The sequence below is a fragment of the Belonocnema kinseyi genome, chromosome 8 (assembly GCF_010883055.1).
Source record: "Belonocnema kinseyi isolate 2016_QV_RU_SX_M_011 chromosome 8, B_treatae_v1, whole genome shotgun sequence".
NCBI lineage: Eukaryota > Metazoa > Arthropoda > Insecta > Hymenoptera > Cynipidae > Belonocnema > Belonocnema kinseyi.
Genome location: NC_046664.1, coordinates 71,487,220 through 71,509,937, shown reverse-complemented (window position 1 = coordinate 71,509,937; position 22,718 = coordinate 71,487,220). Strand labels below are relative to the sequence as shown.

Sequence of the window (22,718 nt, the reverse complement as noted above, 5' to 3'; positions counted from 1 at the left end):
AAGCATAGGTCCGAGGAACGATTTTTCTTCGTCTTGTAAAATTTCTGAAATGTCATTTAACAGGTTTAGTCCGCTGACCCTTGAAATTAAGTTTAAATCATTGGAGGTACCGGGACTATCTAGTTTTCTCCAAGAGAAAACTTAGGCCGAGCGAACCTCGGAAATGAAAATGGCATATCTTAAGATATTATTTTTATTTTAGATTCGACGCGTCTAAATGAAAAGTTGCTAACTCGTTGAAATTAAATGAATATGTGCTACAGATTTGAGGACGTTGATGTCCAAAATTCAATTTAAATGAGATTTTGAAGCTTCGAGATTGCATCACTTGAGATAGCACCTTTTACTTTGGTCTCCACGAGTTAGCACCTTTTCATTTGGTCTTTCAGAAATGGAACCTTGTCATTTGAACACCTTGAATTTGAAATTTGATTTTATAGAGTTTTTTTGAACTAGATTTGACGCTCCAAAAATAAAGTTTACCAAAGAATAAAAAAATTTGCTATACTTTGTGCAACCAGAGCTGCTGTAGCATCTGGTAACTTTTTGCCAGGAAAGGGAAGAGTGAAGTCAGCAATGTTTTCCCAAGATGCAGCCCACATGTCACCTACAAGATGAGCTGGAATTGGTCCATCTTTTGATACAACAGCATCTCCATATTTCTTATTCAATTTACCTCTTACATAAGCATGAATTTGCAAGAACAAGGGCTTCAGCTTCCGCCAAAGATTCTCTGAAACCAAATTTTAATTAACAATAGTGGCTATTAAATAATTTACAATCAATACTTTTGAGTCAATAATTTATGACTCCTATCACCACGGGAGTTGAGTCAATGAACCATTAAAGATTTTACGAAAATGGCAAAATAAATTTTTTGGAAAAGCTCAATTCTGTTCAAAAATATTTTGCTAAAACATCACATGATACGAAAAAAGTTAAAGAAACAAACTTTTCGTTCTAAAAAGATTCTAAAAAAATATTTCTTGAGGCTTTTTCTATTTTGCATTAATTTCGAGATCTTTACAAAAACATTGATAAAATCCTTTGAGATTATTTTCTTTCTGAACAATACTATTTTATGGTGTCAACAAAAGTAAAGAAGAACATAATTTGACAGTTTCGGTAATTTTTGCATAAAACTTTTCCCTTCAAATTAGATATTTTTCAAATTATTGGTACCCTCCACTATTTCTAACTATGCTTAAGAAAAGAAAAATTAGCAAGAATTTCGAAAATAACAAATTCCAACAAAAAAAATCATTTGTAAACTTTTTAACAGAAAATAATGAAGTTTCAATAAAAAATGGTTTAATTTCTTCATTAGTTTCTATTAATTCAGTTTGCATTCAAGTGAAAAAGGAGAGAAAGTTGAAAAGGTTTTACTCAATCGCATTTTTTTTCAATTTTTCAGATTTTTCCGCTTTAATATTTGAAACTTTACAACCCTACACTCACCAATGTCTTGCTGGAAATTTTTTGTTTCATACTGTTGAAGCCACATTACAGACTTATCAGGAAAGTTATTCAACTTTGAAGCTATATTACCCAACTCAACATATCTAGGATAGAACTGCTTCATTTTTTTCCCAGTAACCTTTCGCCATTGTTTCCAAATATTCAGGAGAAATTTAGGATTGCGACTCTTCGGAATAATATCCCATAATTCTAACTGCACAGCTGAATCACATCTCTTCATATTTTTGGGATCGCACAGGATTCCACTAGAATAAATGTTCTTCATCTGGTTGACGATATTGTCAAACTCCTTATATTGCTAAATTAAATAAAAACTTTATTTTATAATTCCATTAACATAATCCATGACTATACCACTTATTGGCATATAATAAATAGCCGTGTCTAGGTTTAATGAAATTCAGTAGTGACTATAGGAAAAATATTTTCGGTCTCCCTAACACTTTAATAACACAGTCACACCAAAAAATTTTGCAACCCGAGCTAAACTACCACATGCATATGTTTTTGAAGCTACTGAAACCAAATCCGAAGTCAGTTTGACCCTATCAGGCCAGGATCAAGGTCAGTTGAAGATAAAAATGAAGAAAACCATTGAATTGGAGGAAACCATTGGATAGGAGAAATATTCTTCTCTCAGACGTTTTTAGGGTCGCTGAATCTGACTCCGGGGTCAGTTTGACTCCACCGGGTCAGAGTCAAGCTCAAGTACAGATCAAAATGAAGAACATCAGTGGATAGGAAAAAAACCTTTACGCTCAGACGTTTTTGGAGTAGCTGAGTCTGAATCTGGGTTCCTTTTTACACCCTCGAGTCAGGGTGAAGGTCACCCCAGGGTCAAAATTCAGAAAAACATGGAATCGAACTTATAGGTTCAAAGTAATCCCGGATTCGGATTCAGAGACCCATCCCCAAAAACGTCTGAGAGTAGAAGTTTTTACCACGACCATGCTTTTCTCAATTTTGATCATAGGATGACCTTCATTCTAACATGATGGGGTAAAAATGACCTCAGATGCGAATTAAGCGACACCAAAAACGTTCTAAAGTAGTGGTTCGCGCCGATTCAGCGGTTTTTTCTTATGTTGACCTTCAATTGACCTTGATCCTGATCTCATGGGGCCAATCTGACCTCGAGTTCAATTCAGCGACTCTAAAAACGCCAGAAAGCAGAGGTTTTCTCCGATCCACGGTTTTCTTCGATCCAAAGGTTTTCTTTATTTTGACCTTTACTTCACTTTGATCCTGACCTGTAGGGTCAAAATAGCCCCGGATTTGGATTTAGCGACCTCAGAAACATTTGAATATGGCGGTTCAGCCTGGGCTGCAGAATTGTTTTTGTAACATTGTATTATACAATATATATATTTATTGTTATATATAAAAATAACCTTTGAAGGCAAGGAATTTTCCCAAATGTTGCTGAGCAGGAAAAACTGTCTCTTAGCATCTTTGTCTTTCAATTCCCTCCATGGAAATAACTTAATTTTTTCCGACAATTTTTTTTTGGCTTCTGAAGCCTGATTTGAGACTTTAAGTTTGACTGCTAAATTCCCATCCGTGATATTGGTTTCATAATTCCAGGATGCTATCATGTTTTTATTTTTCCATTCAGCGGTCTGTTTATTGGCTATCGCCAGAAATTTCCTGGCTTTCTTAAGAAGTTCATTTGGATCATTTTTAGTTGCAGCTTTAAACTTTTTACGTTCCCGCGGAAGACCTGCTATAGCAACTGCAAGAATTGCTATTGCGAATAAACTAGAAAAAGAAAATTAAGAATATTTTATTATATACTTAAATGTCAGGATATTAAATAGCTCTGTATAAGAGTTTGTAGTGTTAATTATTATAAATTTTTTGTCGAAGTTTACATAAAACTTACGTTCGCAACCTCATCATAGCGCTCTCTTAAAATCAAGTAATGATTGTATTTTTCAGGTGACCAGCTACAATTTTTATATAATTTTTTCGCACCACGATATATATATGTATGTACGAATATTAAGCAAGCCAAATGCAAATACAAACTATTATGTTTTTTACAATTTGTATTGCAAGTCACAAAGCAAATTAAAATTCAGTTAAGAAGAAAAAACAAGATTCTAATGTGCTATTCGATGTTGAAATAAATATCGCCGCAAAATACTTGACAAAATTATAAACTCACTTAGTTTATCAATAATTGTTATTAGTAATGATAGACAATATTAAAATGACTTCAAGGCGGAGGTCCGGACGTTTGATATTTATCCAAAATAATAGAAAACGTTTATGAACACTTTTTAACGTATAAGGAAAATTTACAAGCATGTATCTTGACATCCAGCTGCATGATTTATTAGAAAATGAATAGTTTGCACGATAAATTAAGTCGCCATAAAATAGAAAATGTTAAAAAACATGAAATAAGTTTATAATTGATGAAAATATCAGCTTCGAGATTTTCGTCTACTGTATAAGCAGCCTGAAATCAATCTATATTTCCTAAATTTATCTTACAATACTATTAGATCATTGACATTCCACTCATTTTACTAAAGATATTGAATATTGATTCCATCCTTTTGTCCTTATTCGTTAAATGAATATTTTCATTAAAATTTTAACTTCAAATATTGTTTGGAATTTTCAAAAAATGGTTTAAACCTTAATTTTTCTAAACTCAATTCCAAAATCTTCTGAAGAGGAAGAAGACCTTTTAAAAATGCAAACGCTATAGGGTCGGTCCCTTTATTGACTTTATTAAGTTTTTTGGTTAAATTAATTTTGTTTAACATTGCAGAACGAGCAAAAATAATTCACTTAAAAAATGCAATACAATTTTAAAAATAAATCTTCTTGTCGTTCACTTTTTATTTGCTGAGAACTCAAAAAATAAAGCAAAACTAACGATTTTAGACCAAAAAAAACTTTCTAGCATTACTCTAAGGAAAGATAGTTATAAACCATAAGCAACTGTTTAAATAAGCATGTTTTGTAACTTGTCCTGCTTACCTTACTGAAAGAAAAAAATAAACAAAAAGTTTATGAGTTCAGAAGAAATCGCAACTTAGTAGCATTTACCTAAGAAAAGATAGTTATAAACATTAACAAATTGTTTAAACAACTACATTTGTTTACTGACGTTGTTTATTGCTTTAATAAATGAAAAGAGAATCATGGAGTAAACATTTCGGAAGAAACCGCTACTATCTAATATTAATCAAGGAGAAGATAGTTATAAACAATAATAATTTGTTTGGATAATGATTTTTTATGATTTGAAAAAATTAATAATTTACTCCGAGCGAAAAGTAGAAAAATAGTTGAGAAATTCGAAACAAACGCACACATTTCTAAAATTATTTAAATTGAATATTATTAACAATTCTAAAGCATAAATCGCTTAGGCAATTAATTTTGATAACTTTATTGTATTATTTACTTCACATTCGTAAAAAATTTAGGAAAAAGTGGACATTTTTGAAAAAACTGCAATTTTGTAGCATTATCCTAAAAGAATATTATTAACAATAACCATAAATTGTTTAAACAATGATGCTTCTTAAAATTAATTAAGCATTTCTCCACTCTGATTAAAAATTGGATAAAAAGTGGAAAAATCCGTAACTTTCTAACTCTATTCTGAGAGAAATTGTGCGTTCAAATTTGAACTATTTATTGAAAAACTCATTTTTTTGGTTGAAGATTCATAGTTTTTGATGAAAATTAATTCATTTAACTGAAAATTCAGCTATTCTATTTTCGATTGAAAAATTATTATTTTATATTGAAATTTCAACTACTTTTGTATTTGTCTTTTTTACAGAATATTTGTCATAATAGTTGAAATTTCCACTTTATAGTTCAAAGTAAAAATTTATGAATATTTATCATTTTAGTTCAAAATTTATTTATTCAATGAGAACTTTAACTATTTTGTTGAAAATTCTTTTTTTTTAGTTGGAAATTAATTTATTAAACTAAAAATTAAACTAGCCTACTATTGCTTAAAGCACTTTTAGCTGAGAATTCATTTTTTCCTTGTATACAAATTAATATTTTTCACCACAAATTTAGTTCTTAACCAGAAGTTGACTGAAAGCAGATAAATAAAGACTATATTTATGAAGGAATACGTTTTTTAATCAAACGTTATGGAAACCGTCGAAATAAATATATAATTTTCTAGAATTCTTCTTAAAAACCGATTACATTATTAAAATCCAAAATATTTTCCTAAAAAAAAAAAGATTTTCTAACCTCGAGTTTCCAAAAACTTAAAGGCAATATAAGCATTCATCGTTTTGATTAATATTTGAATTGATATTATTGATTATAATTGATAATTTTAAAATACGCTTACTGCTTTTTTTCCACCCAATGAATTCACGGTTTTTTTATTCTCAGCAGTGAGCCAATCCTGAATCGGTTTAAAATAATCCAAGATACCAGAAATTCTCATCTTTGTTTGACCAGTTAATACCGTCATTGCATCTGACCATGGTTTAGAGTTGCCCATTTTTAGCATGGATCTGAAATTCAAAAGTTTTATTAAGGAACTTTTCTCTTCATATTAAAAAAATAGATTATATACCTAGGCAGTAAAGTTGATCTTTATAAGAGGATGCAGAATTTAACTTCCGAGTCGAAGACGAGAACAATAAAACTGCATTCGAGTATAAAACAACTTTACTGCCGTGGTGCATACGATACTTTATCTAAAATAGATAGAATAAGCGCCCTTTTTCTGTAAAATGGCGCTTGATTGTACCATGTACACATGCGCGTGGGGACAAGTGGTTAGCCGAAAATGCACTTCTTTTTTTAAAGAAGTTTTAAAATGTATTCTTCTCGCTCTTTTCTTTCACTTTTTTTCAATTCTCATTCACTTCTTCCTCCATGCTGTCACTTTACGTGCCGATTACAACGGTACAATAAAGTGCTATTTTACTGCCGCTCCGCGGACAGGTAATCAGCGCTTATTCGGCCTATTTCAGATAAAACTTATTTAAACACATTCATACTTTATACTTACCTGAAAAGATTTCCAGCCTTTTTACTTCCAGTAATGTCACATTTATAAACAGGTTCAGTTTCCGGATTTTTGGAATCATATTCTCCCTCTTCTATGCATAAGGATCTGTGTAACTGGAAGTGAGTGACATAAACGATAAATTACTTTAAATATTCAGCAACTGCAGCAATGTAATATTTAGATCCTTGGTCAAAATCATCTTCTGTCCTATCAATTTTAGGTTCTATTCCTTGATGTTCTTTCACTAATTTCCACCTGGAATTGATATTTGACTTAATCAACTTATAAATAAAAAAAACATGTATATTAATCAATTGTTCCATGTTAATTAATTTTGTCCAGTTATGAAATAAGCTTTTTAGAAAAATCAGTCAACGAAGAGATCGTGGGTCAGAGACCGAAAGTCAAATTTCTAATCGCATGTTAAAGGCGAAGGGCCGAATTGTTAGAAAATCCAAATTTTAAAAATCCCTGACTTTTCCCCAGCAATTTTCTCTTTTTCCTGTCTTTTATGAAATTTCCCTTTAGGTATAAAAAACACCTTAACCTAGGAGATTAATGATGCTTATGAAAAATTAAATTTTAAATTAATCTTAAATTAATCCTAATTTTTTATAAGACCGTGGAGAGGGGGATTAGAAGATCTTACGTAAAAAAATGTTACTAAAAAAATAGTAAGCCCACTAATATTACAATTTATAGGTATAGTCCTTCAATTAAATAGATGAAAGAAAATAAATGAAATGGATTAAATGAATCTAATGAGTGATATGAGTGAAATGAGTGAAATGACTTAAATTAATGAAATGGATGAAATGGATGAAGTGGATGAAGTGAATGAGGTGAATGAGGTGAATAAGGTGAATGAGGTGAATGAGGTTAATGAGGTGAATAAGGTGAATGAGGTGAATGAGGTGAATAAGATGAATGAGATGAATGAGATGAATCAGCTGAATCAGCTGAATGAGATGAATTAGATGAATGAGATGAATGAGATGAATGAGATGAATGAGATGAATGAGATGAATGAGATGAATCAGCTGAATGAGGTGAATTAGATGAATAAGATGAATGAGATGAATGAGATGAATGAGATGAATGAGATGAATGAGCTGAATGAGGTGAATTAGATGAATGAGATGAATGAGATGAATGAGATGAATGAAATGAATGAAATTAATTGTATGACCTAATTAAATTGAATGAATGAAATGAATGAAATGAATGAAATTAATTGTATGACCTAATTAAATTGAATGAATGAAATGAATGAAATGCATGAAATGAATGAAATAAAATGAATTTTTAACCAAATAGTTAAATGTTCAACAAACAAGTTCATAGTTAGACCTCAAAGACTAATTTGGAATCAAGTTACGGAATTTTTAACTAAAGAAGATACATCATAAGCAAATAAATGGAATATTTGAATTTTCAGTGTATAAAAATTAATTTTCAATAAAAAGAAGCGAATTGACAAAAAAAAAATTATTTTCGGATGCACACCTTTTAGACACTCCCCCCCCCCCCCCCCCCCCCCCCTACACTTACACAAAGAAGTCAAAAAACTTTTTTTAAGTGAATTCAAATAGGGGAAATATGTTAGATTTATCATGGAAATATGGTAATAAATTCTTTTAAATACAATCAATGTGAGTAATATATTAAATCTAATTCGACTAGATTTAAATATCTAGCGTGAAAAACAAAAATATAGTTTTTCCGTCAAAATAGATGAATTCTTAAACAAATACGTGAAATTTCAACTGAGAATATAAATATTTAACTAAAATTATGAATGTTTATCCAAAACAATGATTTATTTACAATGTAGTTTTAAACCATGCAGAAGAATTTTCTACCAAACGTTTAAATTTTTAAACAGAAAATATGAATTTTCAACGACATAATTATTTTTCAAATAAATAATTGAATCTTTATCTCAAAAGAATGGCTTTTAACAAAATTGTTGTTAGTCTGTTACTTAAGTAGCAAGAAGAATTCCTTAATTTAATAAAGTTTTTAATTTGCGGGATGTAAGTCTGCTGAACTAACTGCGGGATAAATATAGACTTACTCGTATAGGAAGTACTTACTTAACAGGTTTGAACATGACAGTCCAAACTTGAAATTAAAATAATATGCAAGGTTGTTTGTCATTTAAAAGCATCGGAACTGTTCACCTTTTTAAATATTTGTGCATATTGATAGATTTCGAGTTTTCGCTATGATTCTTTGATTGAATATACTAAAATATTATTTTATTATGATTGCTAAACTGACATGGTGCAATGCTGCCAGCCCTCAAAAGTGATGATTCCACTTAATCAATAAGTATCCTATCACTGATTGCCAGCGACCCATTTCTAGCTATTTGAATCAGTGAAATTTCACTGAAGATCATTGAAGTTTCACTGATTAAGATTTAGAGAGTACATAGGTACCATTGGCAGTCGTACTGATCCTTAATAGTTTTCCCCTAAAAATGTCATAACGCCACCAGTCCATAATGTAAGTGTAAGGAAGTAACGTTACTTTCTCTAGACACTTCCGAAAGAATTGGTTTAAAAGAGCTCCGTTAGCTGTAGTACATTTTTGTAGGAGCTTTATTTTCTGCAAATGATCAGGTAGGTCTTTTAATTGCAAAAAGTATTGAATATGGCTCATTTCATGATGTGCCGTCTTAAGAAAAGCTGCATTATTTTCAGCGCATACTTTAATTTTAATTTTCACCCTACTATATTCTGCAAAAGATCATAAATTAAAACCTAACATATATTTATAAGAATACATCATTTGAAGTAATAGATTATCTACTCTTCTCCTAGTGCAAACTTTGACCTAATTGATGTCGGTACGAATAAAGAGTCACTTAAGCGAATTTTTGGTTTATTCTGTTGGTGAGAGCAGCAATGACAGAGGCCAAATTGTGAAATGTGTGAGAAGTGAGCCAAAATAACAGCAAAAAATGGTAGAAATTCAGGAATTTCATAGGATTTTAAAGATTTTGAAGATATTTCCAAATATTTCGGTCTGTATACGGTTTTAAAGAATTTTCTTGAATATTGAAATATTTGAAATGATTTCATAGGATTTTACACTATTTTTATTGATTTGTTCAAAGAATTTGTTCACAAGAATTGAATGACTTAAAAGATTTGGAAATATTTCCATATAATTTTTTAGTAGATTTCAACAATTTGAGGGGGTCCTGAACCGGTCGCTGTTATTGTGAAAAAATTATGGAAAGTCTCTGTGAACGGAACTGTGTGATGAGTGGAAGCCTTTATTGTTGTACAAATTATGATCCAGTACATTTTTTCAGCGAAAGGAAAGGTGAAGTCAGCAATGTTTTCCCAAGATTCAGCCCACATGTTGGCAAGAAGATAAGCTGGATTTGGTCCATCTTTTGAGAGAACACCACTTCCATACCTCTTCCTCAATTGAGTTCTTATATAAGCATGGATTTGCAGGTAAAAACGCTTCAGATCCTTCAGAAGAGTCTCTGAATCCAAATGTTGATTATTGAGTATGATTATTTATTAATAATCAAAAATTTACTTTTTTTATTCAAGCAGTTTCAACCGAACTTACAAATATCTTTTTGGTATTTTTGTATTTCTTACTGTTGAAGCCACATTTCAGGCTTATCAGTAAAGTTATTTAACAATGAAGTTATATTACCTAACTCAACAGATCGAGCATAGTGAGGTCTGATTTTTTTCGAGAAGCCTTTCGCCATTGTTTCCAAATATACAGAAAATGTTTAGGATTGCGACCCTTGGCCATAATATCCCATAATTTTTTCGGGTGTAATAAACCATATTTGTTTAGATTTGCATTATCGCAAATTTTAGCGATAGAATAAATTGTAGTTATCTCTCTCGTGATTTTGAAATACTCTTGAAATTGCTGGATTAAATAAAAATAATGATAAATGTTGGATGCGTCTATTCTCGAAGGCCCACACCGGCGGCTTCCCAAGGTGGAAACAGGTGCACCTCAGTAGAATTATAGGTTCTGACCCGACCATACAGTAATAAAGAAACTCCGATAGTAGAAACACCATCTCAGTTTATTCCGAAACGTCAATCCAACACTGGTCCATCGAGTCGAATATTTAAGAGGATTTCGTCAAGAGCCGATGCAACAGACGCGCTGAACGACGTGTTCCGAGATAGTCTGGTTGAAGCCCAAATCGGACGGCGTCATGGACCCAGCCGCTGGACAATCTAGTAAGTACAGCAGAAGTCGATTAATTATGCATTATCAGAAGCTGCAACTCGAGTCACTCGCGCTATGACGTTAAAGCCTCTAGCGCATTAGGCTATGGCCTGCCTTGCGCATTAGGCTGTGGCCTGTTTTGTTTGCACTTCAGGAGCTGTGTCTCGACACGAGCGCCGTTTGACGTTGCGGTGTTTCGCGCACCAGGCTGTGGCCTGTCTTTCCTCAAGCTTCGGGACTGCGGCTCGAGTAGCGCGTGGCATGACGTTGTGGCTTTTTGCACGTCAGGTCATGACTTGCCTGGCGCACTGCTTTAGAAGCTGCGTCATGTCTCGCGCGCGATATGACCGTACGGCGTGTTGCACATCGGGTTCAAGCCTGTTTTTCACATCGCTTAAGGAACCGCGTTTTGCTGGAGGATAAGCCTAACGTTACATACCTCTCAGTTCCGCACCCCCAGGCGCACCAGTCTAGGCTCTGCCTCGCGCGCCAGCTTTGTAGAACTCGCACACGTTCAGGGCCAGCCTTTCCTTGCATATCTAACCCCATCTCCTTCCACAAACGTGAGCCGACTTAGGGCTCAGCGCGCACTAACGTCTCGGGAGATCCTAGACCGTTCAAAAGAGGAATAGATCAGCGACCCGTTAAAGAGCAGCCTCGAGCTGTTTTAATCTCCCGCGAGCCCAAGCCAGCTCCCGTTACCTCAAGAGCTTCGCGACGACTGCCGCTCAATAAAGCTGGCGGCATCATCCTTAAAGTGGATATCAAAGAGCCCCGAACTGCTTAAATACATTGCCCCAGAGGACAAACTTCAACGGACATAGCTTCATTTTTCAACTGATGGGATGGCCTGGGACTAAGCGCAGAAATGCTCTTAGTTTCCCCCTCTGCCTGCACATAGCGAGCGCAAACTCACCAAGAAAACGATCCGCGCCGAGCTGGCTCAAATCTTTGACCCTCCCGTGTGGTTCGCTCCAGTCATGGTAATCGCCAAGATTCTAATTAAAGATCTGTGGCGAGCCAAACTAAACTAGGATATGCGCATACCCGAGCTCTGGGCCCGTGAATGGCTTTCGTTTCAGGAGACGATTAAGGAGCATGAGAAGCTGATCATACCGTGCTGCATTTGACATCACAAGTCACCGAGAATCGAGCTCTACTCTGGACAAAAACTAAGTTGTCGACCATCAGAAGTCTCCTTTGACATCCCCCTTGCCGAGTGCCACCTTTGGAGTCACTTACAGATAAGCTTCACTCCGATGCTTTAACGGAAAACAACTTGGTAGACAACCACATCATGTATATTCACGAAATCGTGCCCGACGCTAAATGACGATACATCTCAACTAACGAAAATCCAGAAGTTATCGCTACACTTTGTTCCTGAGATCGTAGAACACTAGCGGTGTCAGCTAATCCGTCATGACAGCGCCCTGAGAAGAGTAGCACCCTTTGTCGAAGAGCCGACCTCTTGTAAGTCGGAGGCAGGTTCGGTAACTCAACAGTTTCTCCTGCCGAGAAACACCCGATCATTTTAAACAGACGCAGTCACCTCACGCGGCGTACCTTCGCGCCATCCAAAGCTCCAACTACACATCCCTTGGAGGCGTAGTTGCATCCAAAGCAACTACGCCAATGCTAAGCCCATAAAAAAGTCACGGCCCCTCTGCCAGCTGCCCACTTCATTTTCATGGCCATTAAGGCCGTGCACCTTTAACTCGTAGATATTTTTTTGATAGAACTCTGTAATATTTTCAGAAGTATAGACCCGAGGTTCTCCTTGGACTCTAAACCAGGTATTCAATATTACAGTAGGTGCAAAGTAAGTTTCAAAAGATAAGGCGCACAGACGAATAGCTTCGGGGTTCTCCTCGAAACCTGGTCTAGGAAGTGTGATTATCTGGCCAAACTGAAATTTCAAATGTGAGAAGAGATATTCATAGAAGAATAGTTCTGGGGTTCTCCTTGGGAACTAGTCGAGGGAGTGAATCTCTTACGCGTATTAAAACCCAGCTTCGATTTCTGGACAATTAAAACAAAATAGGGGTGTGTGTTTCGATAAAAGTGATCATCAATAAATTAATTAATTAATAATTAAACGTTTTGGTTAATGTAGCATCATAGGAATAATCACACGTGATCATCTTCACAGGCTAAGAGTGACCATAAACAAATCATATTACAACTAGATTCTATAATTAGATATTTTAGAATTAACGAGTACTAAGAAAATCGGCTCTAGAGATCATCTTTTACTTAGCGTATTCTCTACCAAAAAAAAATAAATTTTCATCTTTGAAAATTCAATATTCATGAATAAAGACGCAGAAAAATGGTTCAAGTTTCAAATTTAAAAAAATTTCAACCGAAAGTGATACATTTCTGGGTTTAGTATACAAAATTAATTTTCAGCAAACACTTGATTTTTTAACAGAATAGTTTATTTTTCCACGAAAGAAGTTATTTTTAAAATAAAAAAGGTACTTTTTTAACCAAAACAGGAACAGTTACATTTTCAGTTGAAAAAATTAATTTGAAAATAAATCGAATTAACAACAAAAAAGTTACATTTTCCCCAAAGAAATGAATGTACAAACATAAAAAATAATATTCTTATAAAAAAGACGAATATTCAACAAAATACATGAATTTTCCATCACACAGTTGAATTTTCAACTAAAAAAGAAAGTGTTTAAAAAAAAGTTTAATTTAGCCAGAAATGGAATAGTTATATTTTCAGTAAAAATATGATTAATAACGGGAAAAAAAGAAATTATGACAAAATTTTCAACAAGAACAAAATTAATTTTCAACGAAAGAGTGGAATTTACAACCCAAGAACTGAATTTTTAATAAAAATAGATGAATTTTCAAACGAGAAGAATAATTTCCTATCAATCTAGACGATTTTTCAACTACATAGTTTAATTTCCAACTAAAAATGATATATTTTAAAAAAAAATTAAACAATTAAATTTTCAGTTCAAAAATAAATTTTCAACCAAAAAGGCTTCTTAAGTCCAAATAGAAAAAAATATCGACTTTTTTAGAAATTTGTATGTCAAAAGGAAGTACTTTAACAGAATAGATGAAGCCTCCATCACAAAAAATGTAATACTAGAAGTTTTAAACTAAAAAGGAATGTATTCAATAAAAAAGAGTTAGACTTTCTTATTTATTTCTATTAATAACTCAGTTCGTATTTGAGGCGAATAAAGAGAACAATTGTTTTAAATAAACATTGAAATTCATTGTTATGTTGTCGACTAATATAGAGAAATCGTTTTTTGTCCATAGAATGATAATTTTTGATCTACTTATTTAAACTTTTTATACAGCTGAAAATTAAGCTATTCCCTTCCTGGTTGAAAAATCTTCTTTAGTTAACACATTCAATTATCTGGTTAACAATTTTGTTAGTAAAGTCGTAATTTTTAAATTATTTTTTTGATTGAAAATGTTACGATGGCATTCATGGTTGAAAATTTACCCATTTTATCGATAATTCGTTTTTTTGCAAATTAATTTGTTTGAAACTATGTCTTTTTTAAAAAAAAGTATTTGTTTAAAAATTACTTTCCTTGATTAAAAATTCATTGTTTTTTTTTTTTTTTGGTTGAAAGAGAATTTTGGGTTATTGGAAATTTCGGCTGTTTAGTAAAAATTAATTTGTTTCGAAGATTCATCTTTCCATTTTAAAATTAATTTTTTTGCTTTTTTATTAATTTTGTTCTAAACATGTATTAATTCCATTCTTTGTTAAAAATTTTTTTTCATTCAAATTCAAGTATGTATATGGTTACAAATCCATCTTATTGGTAGAATATTATTATTGTTGTTTATGTATTCACTTCTTTCTTCAAACTTCTAATCTGTAGTAAATTCGGATGTTTTCTTTTTGTTCAAAATTAAATTCTCGAATTTAAAATTCAAGTGTTAAATTTTTTATTAAAAATTATATTTTTCAGTTGAAAATTCATTATTTCTGTTAAAAATTAAAATTTTTAAATTTAAAATGAATTATTAAATGTTTGGTTAAATACCTGTTTTTTAGTTTTAATATTAATTTTTAAGTTAAAAATTTTACCATTTTATTGATTTTTTACCATTTATTTTTTTCAGCTAAAAATTCTTATTTTTGTAGTAGAAAATTATCATTCTTGTTTAAAAATTCATCTATTTTGGTAAAAAATTCATTCTTTTGGTTGATTATTTAACACCTTCATTGAAAATTCGATTATTTTTGGTTGAAAAAACATTTTTTAATACTTGAATTTTAACTGCTTCATTTTTTATGTAAAATTGATCTTTTCTAGTTGAAAATTTATATATTAACTATTGTGTTAAATTTTTTTTGCTTAAAAATGGACTGCTTTCAGTTATTAAAAGTTCATGTTTTTTTTAAAATTAAATTATTCTTCGTGTTTTAAAAAGCATTTGTTTTGGTTAAAAATAATTTATTTTGTCTTTTTGAAAATTCTAATATTTTGTTGAAAATTAATTTTTGAAATTAAAAAAATTAACTGTATCATTATCGGTTAAAAATGTACTTTTTTAATTAAATTTTTTTTGTTTTTTTTTTTGTAAGAAAATTGATCTTTCACAGTTAAAAATTTATATTTTTTTGGTAAAAATTTATTCTTCTGGTTTAAAGTTCATCTATTTTAATTAAGAATTCATTTCGTTCTTTAAAAATCCACCTTTTTTGTAAAAATACTTTTCTGTTGATATAATATGATTTGTTTAGATAAAGATTAAATATTCCATTTTCCGTTAAAAATTTATCCTTTTAGTGAAAATTCAATTATATGGTGAAAATATTTTCCTCTTTGCAACAAATGTAATTATTCTATGGCAACTCAGGATTTTAAAACCAGAATGATTTTGAGGAGCAGCTAATTGGATCGTCATTCGTGAAGTCGAGCGAGCTCGATTCATGTTGGCGCATTTTCGATTTTACACGAGGCTGGCCTTCGCAGCATCAAAGTGGGGGGAATTTTCTCCCTTTATTCTTGTGTCGTTTTACCTCTTGACTAATTCTTAGGTCGCTTTTGCTCTCGCCTGTTTTTACTACACTTTTCCGCAACCTTTTTTTTAGTTCGCTTTACTCTGAGCGTGTCATATATATTATTGATGTTAATATTATAATGATAAAATATTATGTTAATGTTAATGACTGGTTCACTAATTTTAATATAAATAGTTCAACTTTCCACAAAATAGTTAAATTTTCATCCAAAAAGCTGAATTGTATACTAAAAAAGGGTATTTTTAATAAAATACATCAACTTTGTACAAAAGAAATTTATTTTCCATCAAGAAGAAAAATTAGTGTTTAATCATAGTTAAATTTTCGACAAAAAAGATTACTTTGCTTGTGGTTAAAAAAAAATAATAATTTTTACAGAAAGACAAAATATTGCAATTTTAAAAATACGAAAAAATATTTCAAATCCTTTAAAATCTTACACTAAAATATTTAAATTAATGAAAAATTCCTTGGAATCTATTAAAATATCCTAACATATAACAAATCTTTCAAAATCTCATATTAAATTACCATAATCAATTGATTGATAATAATTTTGTGGTATAGCCTTGAGTTCTTTCAGCGATGCAGTTTTTATCTCCTCAATCGTTGAAAATCGATGTCCTTTCATGGGTCTCTTCAGTTTTGGGAAAAGAAAAAAGTCACTGGGGGCCAAATCCGGTGAATTTCATTATTGACTTCATTCAACATCTCCTGAGCGATGGTCATGCGATGGATCTTTTGATCAAAATTAAGCAGTTTTGGAACAAATTTCGCTGACACACGTCTCATGCCCGAAACGTCCGAAAAGATAGCATGGCATGAGCCAATCGATGTGCCAACATCTTCAGCAACTTCTCTGATGGTAATTCGGCGATTTTTCAACACCATTTCTTCCACTGCTTGAACGTTTTCATCTGTTGTTGACGAGCTGGGACGTCCAGGGCGAAGTTCGTCTTCGACATCAACATTTCAAGAGTTTTAGAGGACTGGATTCCATTTTTCACACAAAATTTAATTCAAACTCTTTGCTCCATTTTTTTTGAAAGAAGAAAATCGCCGAGCACACCAAACCCTTCTAACCTTTTACGCCTCTGCCAGAAAAACAACACGAGCTATATAGTCAAAACTGTGAACATATGATCGTGACGAGTGTACCAACACAACAAAACAAAAAATTTAAAACCTGAATGTACGTAGCCCGCGAAAATTGAAAAGTCACCTTACTTTTTAAATACACCTCGTATATGTATGTATGCATGTATGTATGTATGTTCATATTATATACACCTGCAAAAAATATAACCTCAAAATCGACGCATGCATGAAATTAAGAATCCTACCAAACAGTAAAATCACCAATTTCTTCACTTTCTTTTAAATGGGGATCAAGATATAAATAGAAGATCACAGAAGTTTTTTTCGAAGCTTTCAAATCGGCAATTATCCTGCAGCGGAAACCCTGAGAAAACCGAAGTTCGAATCGTGCATTTTCGACTTACACACGAACTTACAGTGGTAATCATGCACCTTCTGTTTTGCGGCTCCCAAGCAGTAGGTATGGTGGGGGTAGATTTTAGGCTCGACCTGCCAGCTCTGACGCAACGCGGAAACAGATTGAGGCCTTGTCGAGGGAAGCTTTGCCCAGCAGGGCATCACCAGGTGTTTTATCCTCCCTCGACGCCCCAGTTTGGTGGACTTTGAGAGGCGTGCATCAAATCTGTGAAATCCTGTCTGCGTCGTGTCGTCGGGCCCGCAAGCTAATGTACGCGAATTTCTCCACACTGCTCGTCAGCATCAAGAGAGTTCTAAACTGCACACCACTTGAGCCATTCACCGGCGTCCAGACGATATCGAGACCATACGCTTGTTCGTTTTTTAACTGTCAGGTCACTAACCTCTATGCCATGGCTCTCCATAGCAAAGACGCCCTTTGATCAAGCGACATGCTGGATCTTGGTCAACGGCCTAGGCGACCACTTCTGGGTGCACTGTAGGTGTGAGTATTTGAACGGCCTCCAACAGAGAGTCAAGTGGATCAGGCCTCGCTCAAACCTCGCGGTCAGCAACATGGTCGGCATCGTCGACCCTCCCCTCATCAAGTCCAACGAAACCTGGCTTCTCGGGAGGATCACTGCCGTTCACACTGGACTAGACAGCCTCGTTGGTGTTATCGCTGGGCATAAAGCGAACACTTCCTACACCCGACTCATTACAAAACTGTTGAAACTGCCGGTGAAAGAACAGGAACAGAACAACGGGATCCCTGAGCAAGAGGGCCAAGACCTGAGGCCTGCTGAGCAGCAGCAGGAAAATCGACCGCCAACAGCAGGCGGTACTCAACCCCGCCACTCCCTCTTGGCTATCTCCTCTCCTAATTTCGCAACCGCACCATTCGTGCTCTCCCGAGATGGTAGTAGGTACATCTCAGAATGATTGTAGCATTTGCACCAACTACACGGTAATAAAGAAATTTCTAAAGTGAAAACACCTCAGTTTGTTCCAGAACCTCAATGAAAAAAATAAAATTAATTTCATCAAAAGAATTTCAAGATTTTAATATAAATTTAAATCTAACCTTCCCTGTCCAAGAACTTTCCCAAATGTTGCTGAAGAAGAAAAACTGCCCCTTGTTATTTTCGTTATTCAATTTTCTCTATGGAAATGCCTGAACTTTTTCCCATAACCTTTTTCTGAATTACGAAGCCTCATTTTTGTTTTTAAGTCCGATTGCGAAGTTTGCAACCGCGATATTTCTATCCTAATTCCAGAATGCTATGGATTTTTATTATTTTATTCGGGTGTATTTTTATTCACTGTTACCAAAAATTTTCTGGCTTTCTTAACCCTTGAAGCGCCATTACATCTAATAATTTCACAATGAGTATCCGCTATATCAGTATAAAAAAATTACTGTATACTCTCCAACTATTCGTTCAGTGTGAGGATAAGGTTACAATAATGAAAAAATTGTAGTGCGCTGTTATACAACCGACCAATCCAAATTAATTCTAATCGGATATGAACAAGCAAGGGAAACGAAGTGGGAAGGTTGACATTAAATAGTCACTCGATTTACTAAATAAAATTTATTATAATAATTCGCGGATGAACTCCCGAATTTTCCTGTACATCCACATTACCAAGTTTCCCTCTGGCATTGCTTCAGGTCAACCTGGCCGGAAAAAACCACTTAATCCAAAAAACCTCTGGGAGGAGTCCTACATACGTCAATCCAAATTTGGTATAAATCTTAAAGATAAACGCGAAACGCTATTCCTGCTCTTCTACTTTTAACAATCCTAAGCAATAGTTAGAAACACACTCGACGAAAGTCAAAGTTGCAACTCGTTGCCCCGCGACGTTTTACCCTTCAGGTAGCCCGACACTTTCCGAAAATACACACACACACATACACACATTAGTCACTTTCACTTTAATGGTCCTGATTCGGAAATAATACAACGAAGATCGCCTTAATATTCTTTGATAAAGATTATTTGTTGATTTCCAATTAAATCCTAAGCTAACACATGGTCGAGTTTTATAAATGTGCGTTAGAACAAATAAATACTTACAAAAACGTGAAAAATGAATTTTTTCACTATTTTCTCATGTAATTTCCTTATTTTTGTAGACTAATCGTTGCAAAATAATAACAGATGAAAAAATAATGAATAATAAAAGCGCTATTCTCTACCGACACAATTTCCTCACATTAATACCCGATGCTTTGGACACACCGGGCCGTTGCACGAATAACAAGCCTCTTGGGCCTTGTTATCTTCTTTTCTACTGCACATACAGCAACTCGACTGCTTCCTACTAATGCCGCAGATCAAATAATCTACATATCCACCTGCCAACCGTATAAACCGGAAGCTTAATCGGGCTTCAAAGAATTTAAATTAATAAAACGGGCTTTGGTATAATCTCGCGGAAAAAATTGGGGTCGCCCAGGACCCCTAGGGCGATTTAAGGGTTAAGAAGAGCATCAGAATTTGTTTTAGTTGCGACACGAGATATTTTATTTGCCTGCGAAAGACTTTCCGTCAAAACTGCAAGAATTGCTATTTTGAATAAACTATAAACAGAAAATCGAAATTATTTCATTCGAAATCACCATGTTATGAGCCTATAACGTCCCCTGAAAAGTGAAAGTTAGATAGCCCTTTACTGAATGGAGTCAACTGTTGTAATATTATTAGTTCCGAACTCCACTATACTGTATAATGAATAGTTCTACAGATTGACATAAATAACGCACAATGTATTTATTTATATATAATACTCTAGCTCGGGTCAAACCACTTTCAAGTTTCACAACATACGAGAATATCAAGTAGAGCCAAGCAAAAAACTGCCACGTCAGTCGTATCTTCTCACAACAAAACATATTATAAACATCACGACTCACTTTACAGACAGCCCAACAGGTTCTCACGTAGAGCTCAACTTTCGCAAGGACAAACATCGATCTCCCCATAAAATCACAAGGCTTAATAGGTGAGAGTAGTACGGACATTTGGAGAGAGAGAAAAACCAGGGTCCTGATTATGTCAGGTTGGTAAAGCCTGAAAATTTATATTTTTTGTAGGTATGTTGTCACTTATCAGTTCTATACGAACTGTGTCAATTTCAGTATTATCAAATGAATGAGAGAAAGGTAGATTCATTAAAGGTTTAAACCAAAGATTATAGAATAGATTACAGCTATAAAATAATAACTTACATGACCCTTTTTCTGCAAGAAAGGGCGAAAGAGAGTTGATTTGTCGATTGTATCTCCATGTATAGTGTAAGGCAGCAACGAAACCTTACTAGATGTTTGTTGGTGAGAACGATACACAAGCACGTTTCACAAGGTGCAGTGCGATACAATGCCCTAAACAGCTGCCCAATCCACACTGGAGTACTTTTTTCGAACGTTAACACAACGGAATTTATTTAGAAATGACTCAATTAACGACGACCAAAAGTCTCAGCCGACGGGACGCTAATGCACAACACGGTGATTCGTTACTAAGTTTTGGAAAAACTGGAAGCAAGCGATTCGTTTGTGGTAACAGTCAGTATGACTGCCGAAAGACTCAGACTTTAAGATTCGTTACTAGATTCTCAAGAGACTTAAAGTACGCGATTCGTATATCAAAGTTGAGTGACGTTGTCGGTACGACTGCTTGGAATTAAAGATAATTATCAGAGTTGTTCCCGGGGTTTATATACGCTTGCGTTCCCATGTTGGAGGATATGGTTTACAATTGTGAGCTCGTATTCGCTATATTTTGATATGGAACGTGTTTGTTAGATTTTGACATAGCACGTATTTTTCATATATTAACATGGAAAGTTTTTTACTGGAATTGAATACGCGATAATATTGATATTCGTGCGGAGAATGACTCGTATTCAGTTTCATATTTCTTGAGTGAAAAATATTTATATTTTGTCCACTGATACTTTCGGTGTTCCCTTACATCTGCTTTTAATTGATCCATATGTCATTTGATACTAGCGAGCCACGCTATTGTATGTGATGACTAATATAGTCCATTGACCATAACGATCGGTTCTCGCACATCTCTATTCTTGATTTTTCAGGAACATATACCTCTTATTCCACTAAGTGGGCTACAAGTAATGATGAACTAATGTATGCAACTTAGGAATGTTTCTTAATTTAAACACGCGTGTGATTTTATACTTCTCATGACTTTCACTTGGTATTGTTTTAAATTATTGAAAGTATAAATAGATTTGTATGACGATTAATAAACTATAATTGTTTTATAAAGACTAAGTCTAGAATTACAGTTTCTTAAGGACCTAACATCCGTGTTCTCTGAGTTCTTATCCCTTCATCGTAACATTGCATTTATCTTGTGGTTTCTATATTACCGACCGTAGTACAGTAACCACAGTTAGATCCAAACTCAGAGAGAATCGGCAATGCGCTAGTTTATAATTGGTGACGTTACGCTGTTTCGCGTGTAATGAGGTAGGGTTCGTCTAGTTTTAGGCGTTACATTGAAATTGTGAAATTTTAGGGCATAAACAAATTCTTAATGAAGTTTTTTAGATGAGAATTTCGCATAATTTAATTGATTTTTCTGCCCACAATTGAATATTTAAACAAATGTCCTATATGGCGATTTCCTAGTTAAAAAAATGTTTTCCTACGTTGTTATTGGAATTATATATCTCGCGTGGATATGAGTGGATATGAGACACTAAATATCACTTTGCTTTATTGTTAATGACAATTTCGATTAGAAAATGTCAGAAAGTAACGTTTTATCGTGCAGAAAAAAGCTATTTCTTGCCAAGAGACATGTGTAAAAATTTGTGGATAACTTTCGATACGTTTCATGGAAGAAAATCTTTTTTATAACATTTTTTTATCAAATTTTAGGACATTTGTACAGTAAATGTTAACTTATGCTAATTTTTCGTTATAAATTATGACACCGATGAAAAATCTTAACAACTACCAATTTTATCACTATTTGTGAATATATTGTTGATCTGTGTTAAAAATAAGAAAATTGCACACCACAATTCCCTAAAAGAATTATTGTTGAGCATTTATAAACAAATACTTTGAAAGTGGTTAAGAAATGCAACCTGTGAAAAAGATACGCATGTGTACCGAAACGTAAGGAAGTTTAAAAGGAGTTTTTCTATTAAATAAATATCTAAGTTTCGAAGAACATGTTTTTTTGACTCATAATTTATTTTTGATTTACGATTGGACCGCAAGACATAAATAATTTTAAATCTACGATTTGAAATCGAGAAAATGTTATTATATTGTTGCAATAATACGAGGGTAGTTCAATAAGTCCTTAGAATGACCAACAGATGGCACGCGAAACGCTCCAAATCATCTGTTTTCAGTCAGCACCACTCCCGACTAGATATATGGTGCAGTCACAGTCCACATCTTCTGAGTTTACGTGTTTTTATAAC

General features: G+C 33.5%; 1 protein-coding gene across 1 annotated transcript in view; it reads right to left on the bottom strand.

Moving 5' to 3' along the window:
- LOC117178237 (angiotensin-converting enzyme-like) overlaps positions 1–20,907 on the bottom strand; it is a 40,012-nt gene extending 19,105 nt beyond the window's left edge. Inside the window, exons 1-6 of the mRNA XM_033369565.1 lie at positions 20,482–20,907; positions 6,497–6,751; positions 5,825–5,993; positions 2,871–3,237; positions 1,459–1,777; positions 509–733 (exon numbers count right to left, since the gene is read on the bottom strand). Coding sequence (XP_033225456.1) covers positions 509–733; positions 1,459–1,777; positions 2,871–3,074 — 748 coding nt within the window. The 5' untranslated portion in view covers positions 3,075–3,237; positions 5,825–5,993; positions 6,497–6,751; positions 20,482–20,907. The remainder of the gene's footprint in view (positions 1–508; positions 734–1,458; positions 1,778–2,870; positions 3,238–5,824; positions 5,994–6,496; positions 6,752–20,481) is intronic.
- Between the last annotated feature and the right edge of the window lie 1,811 nt (positions 20,908–22,718).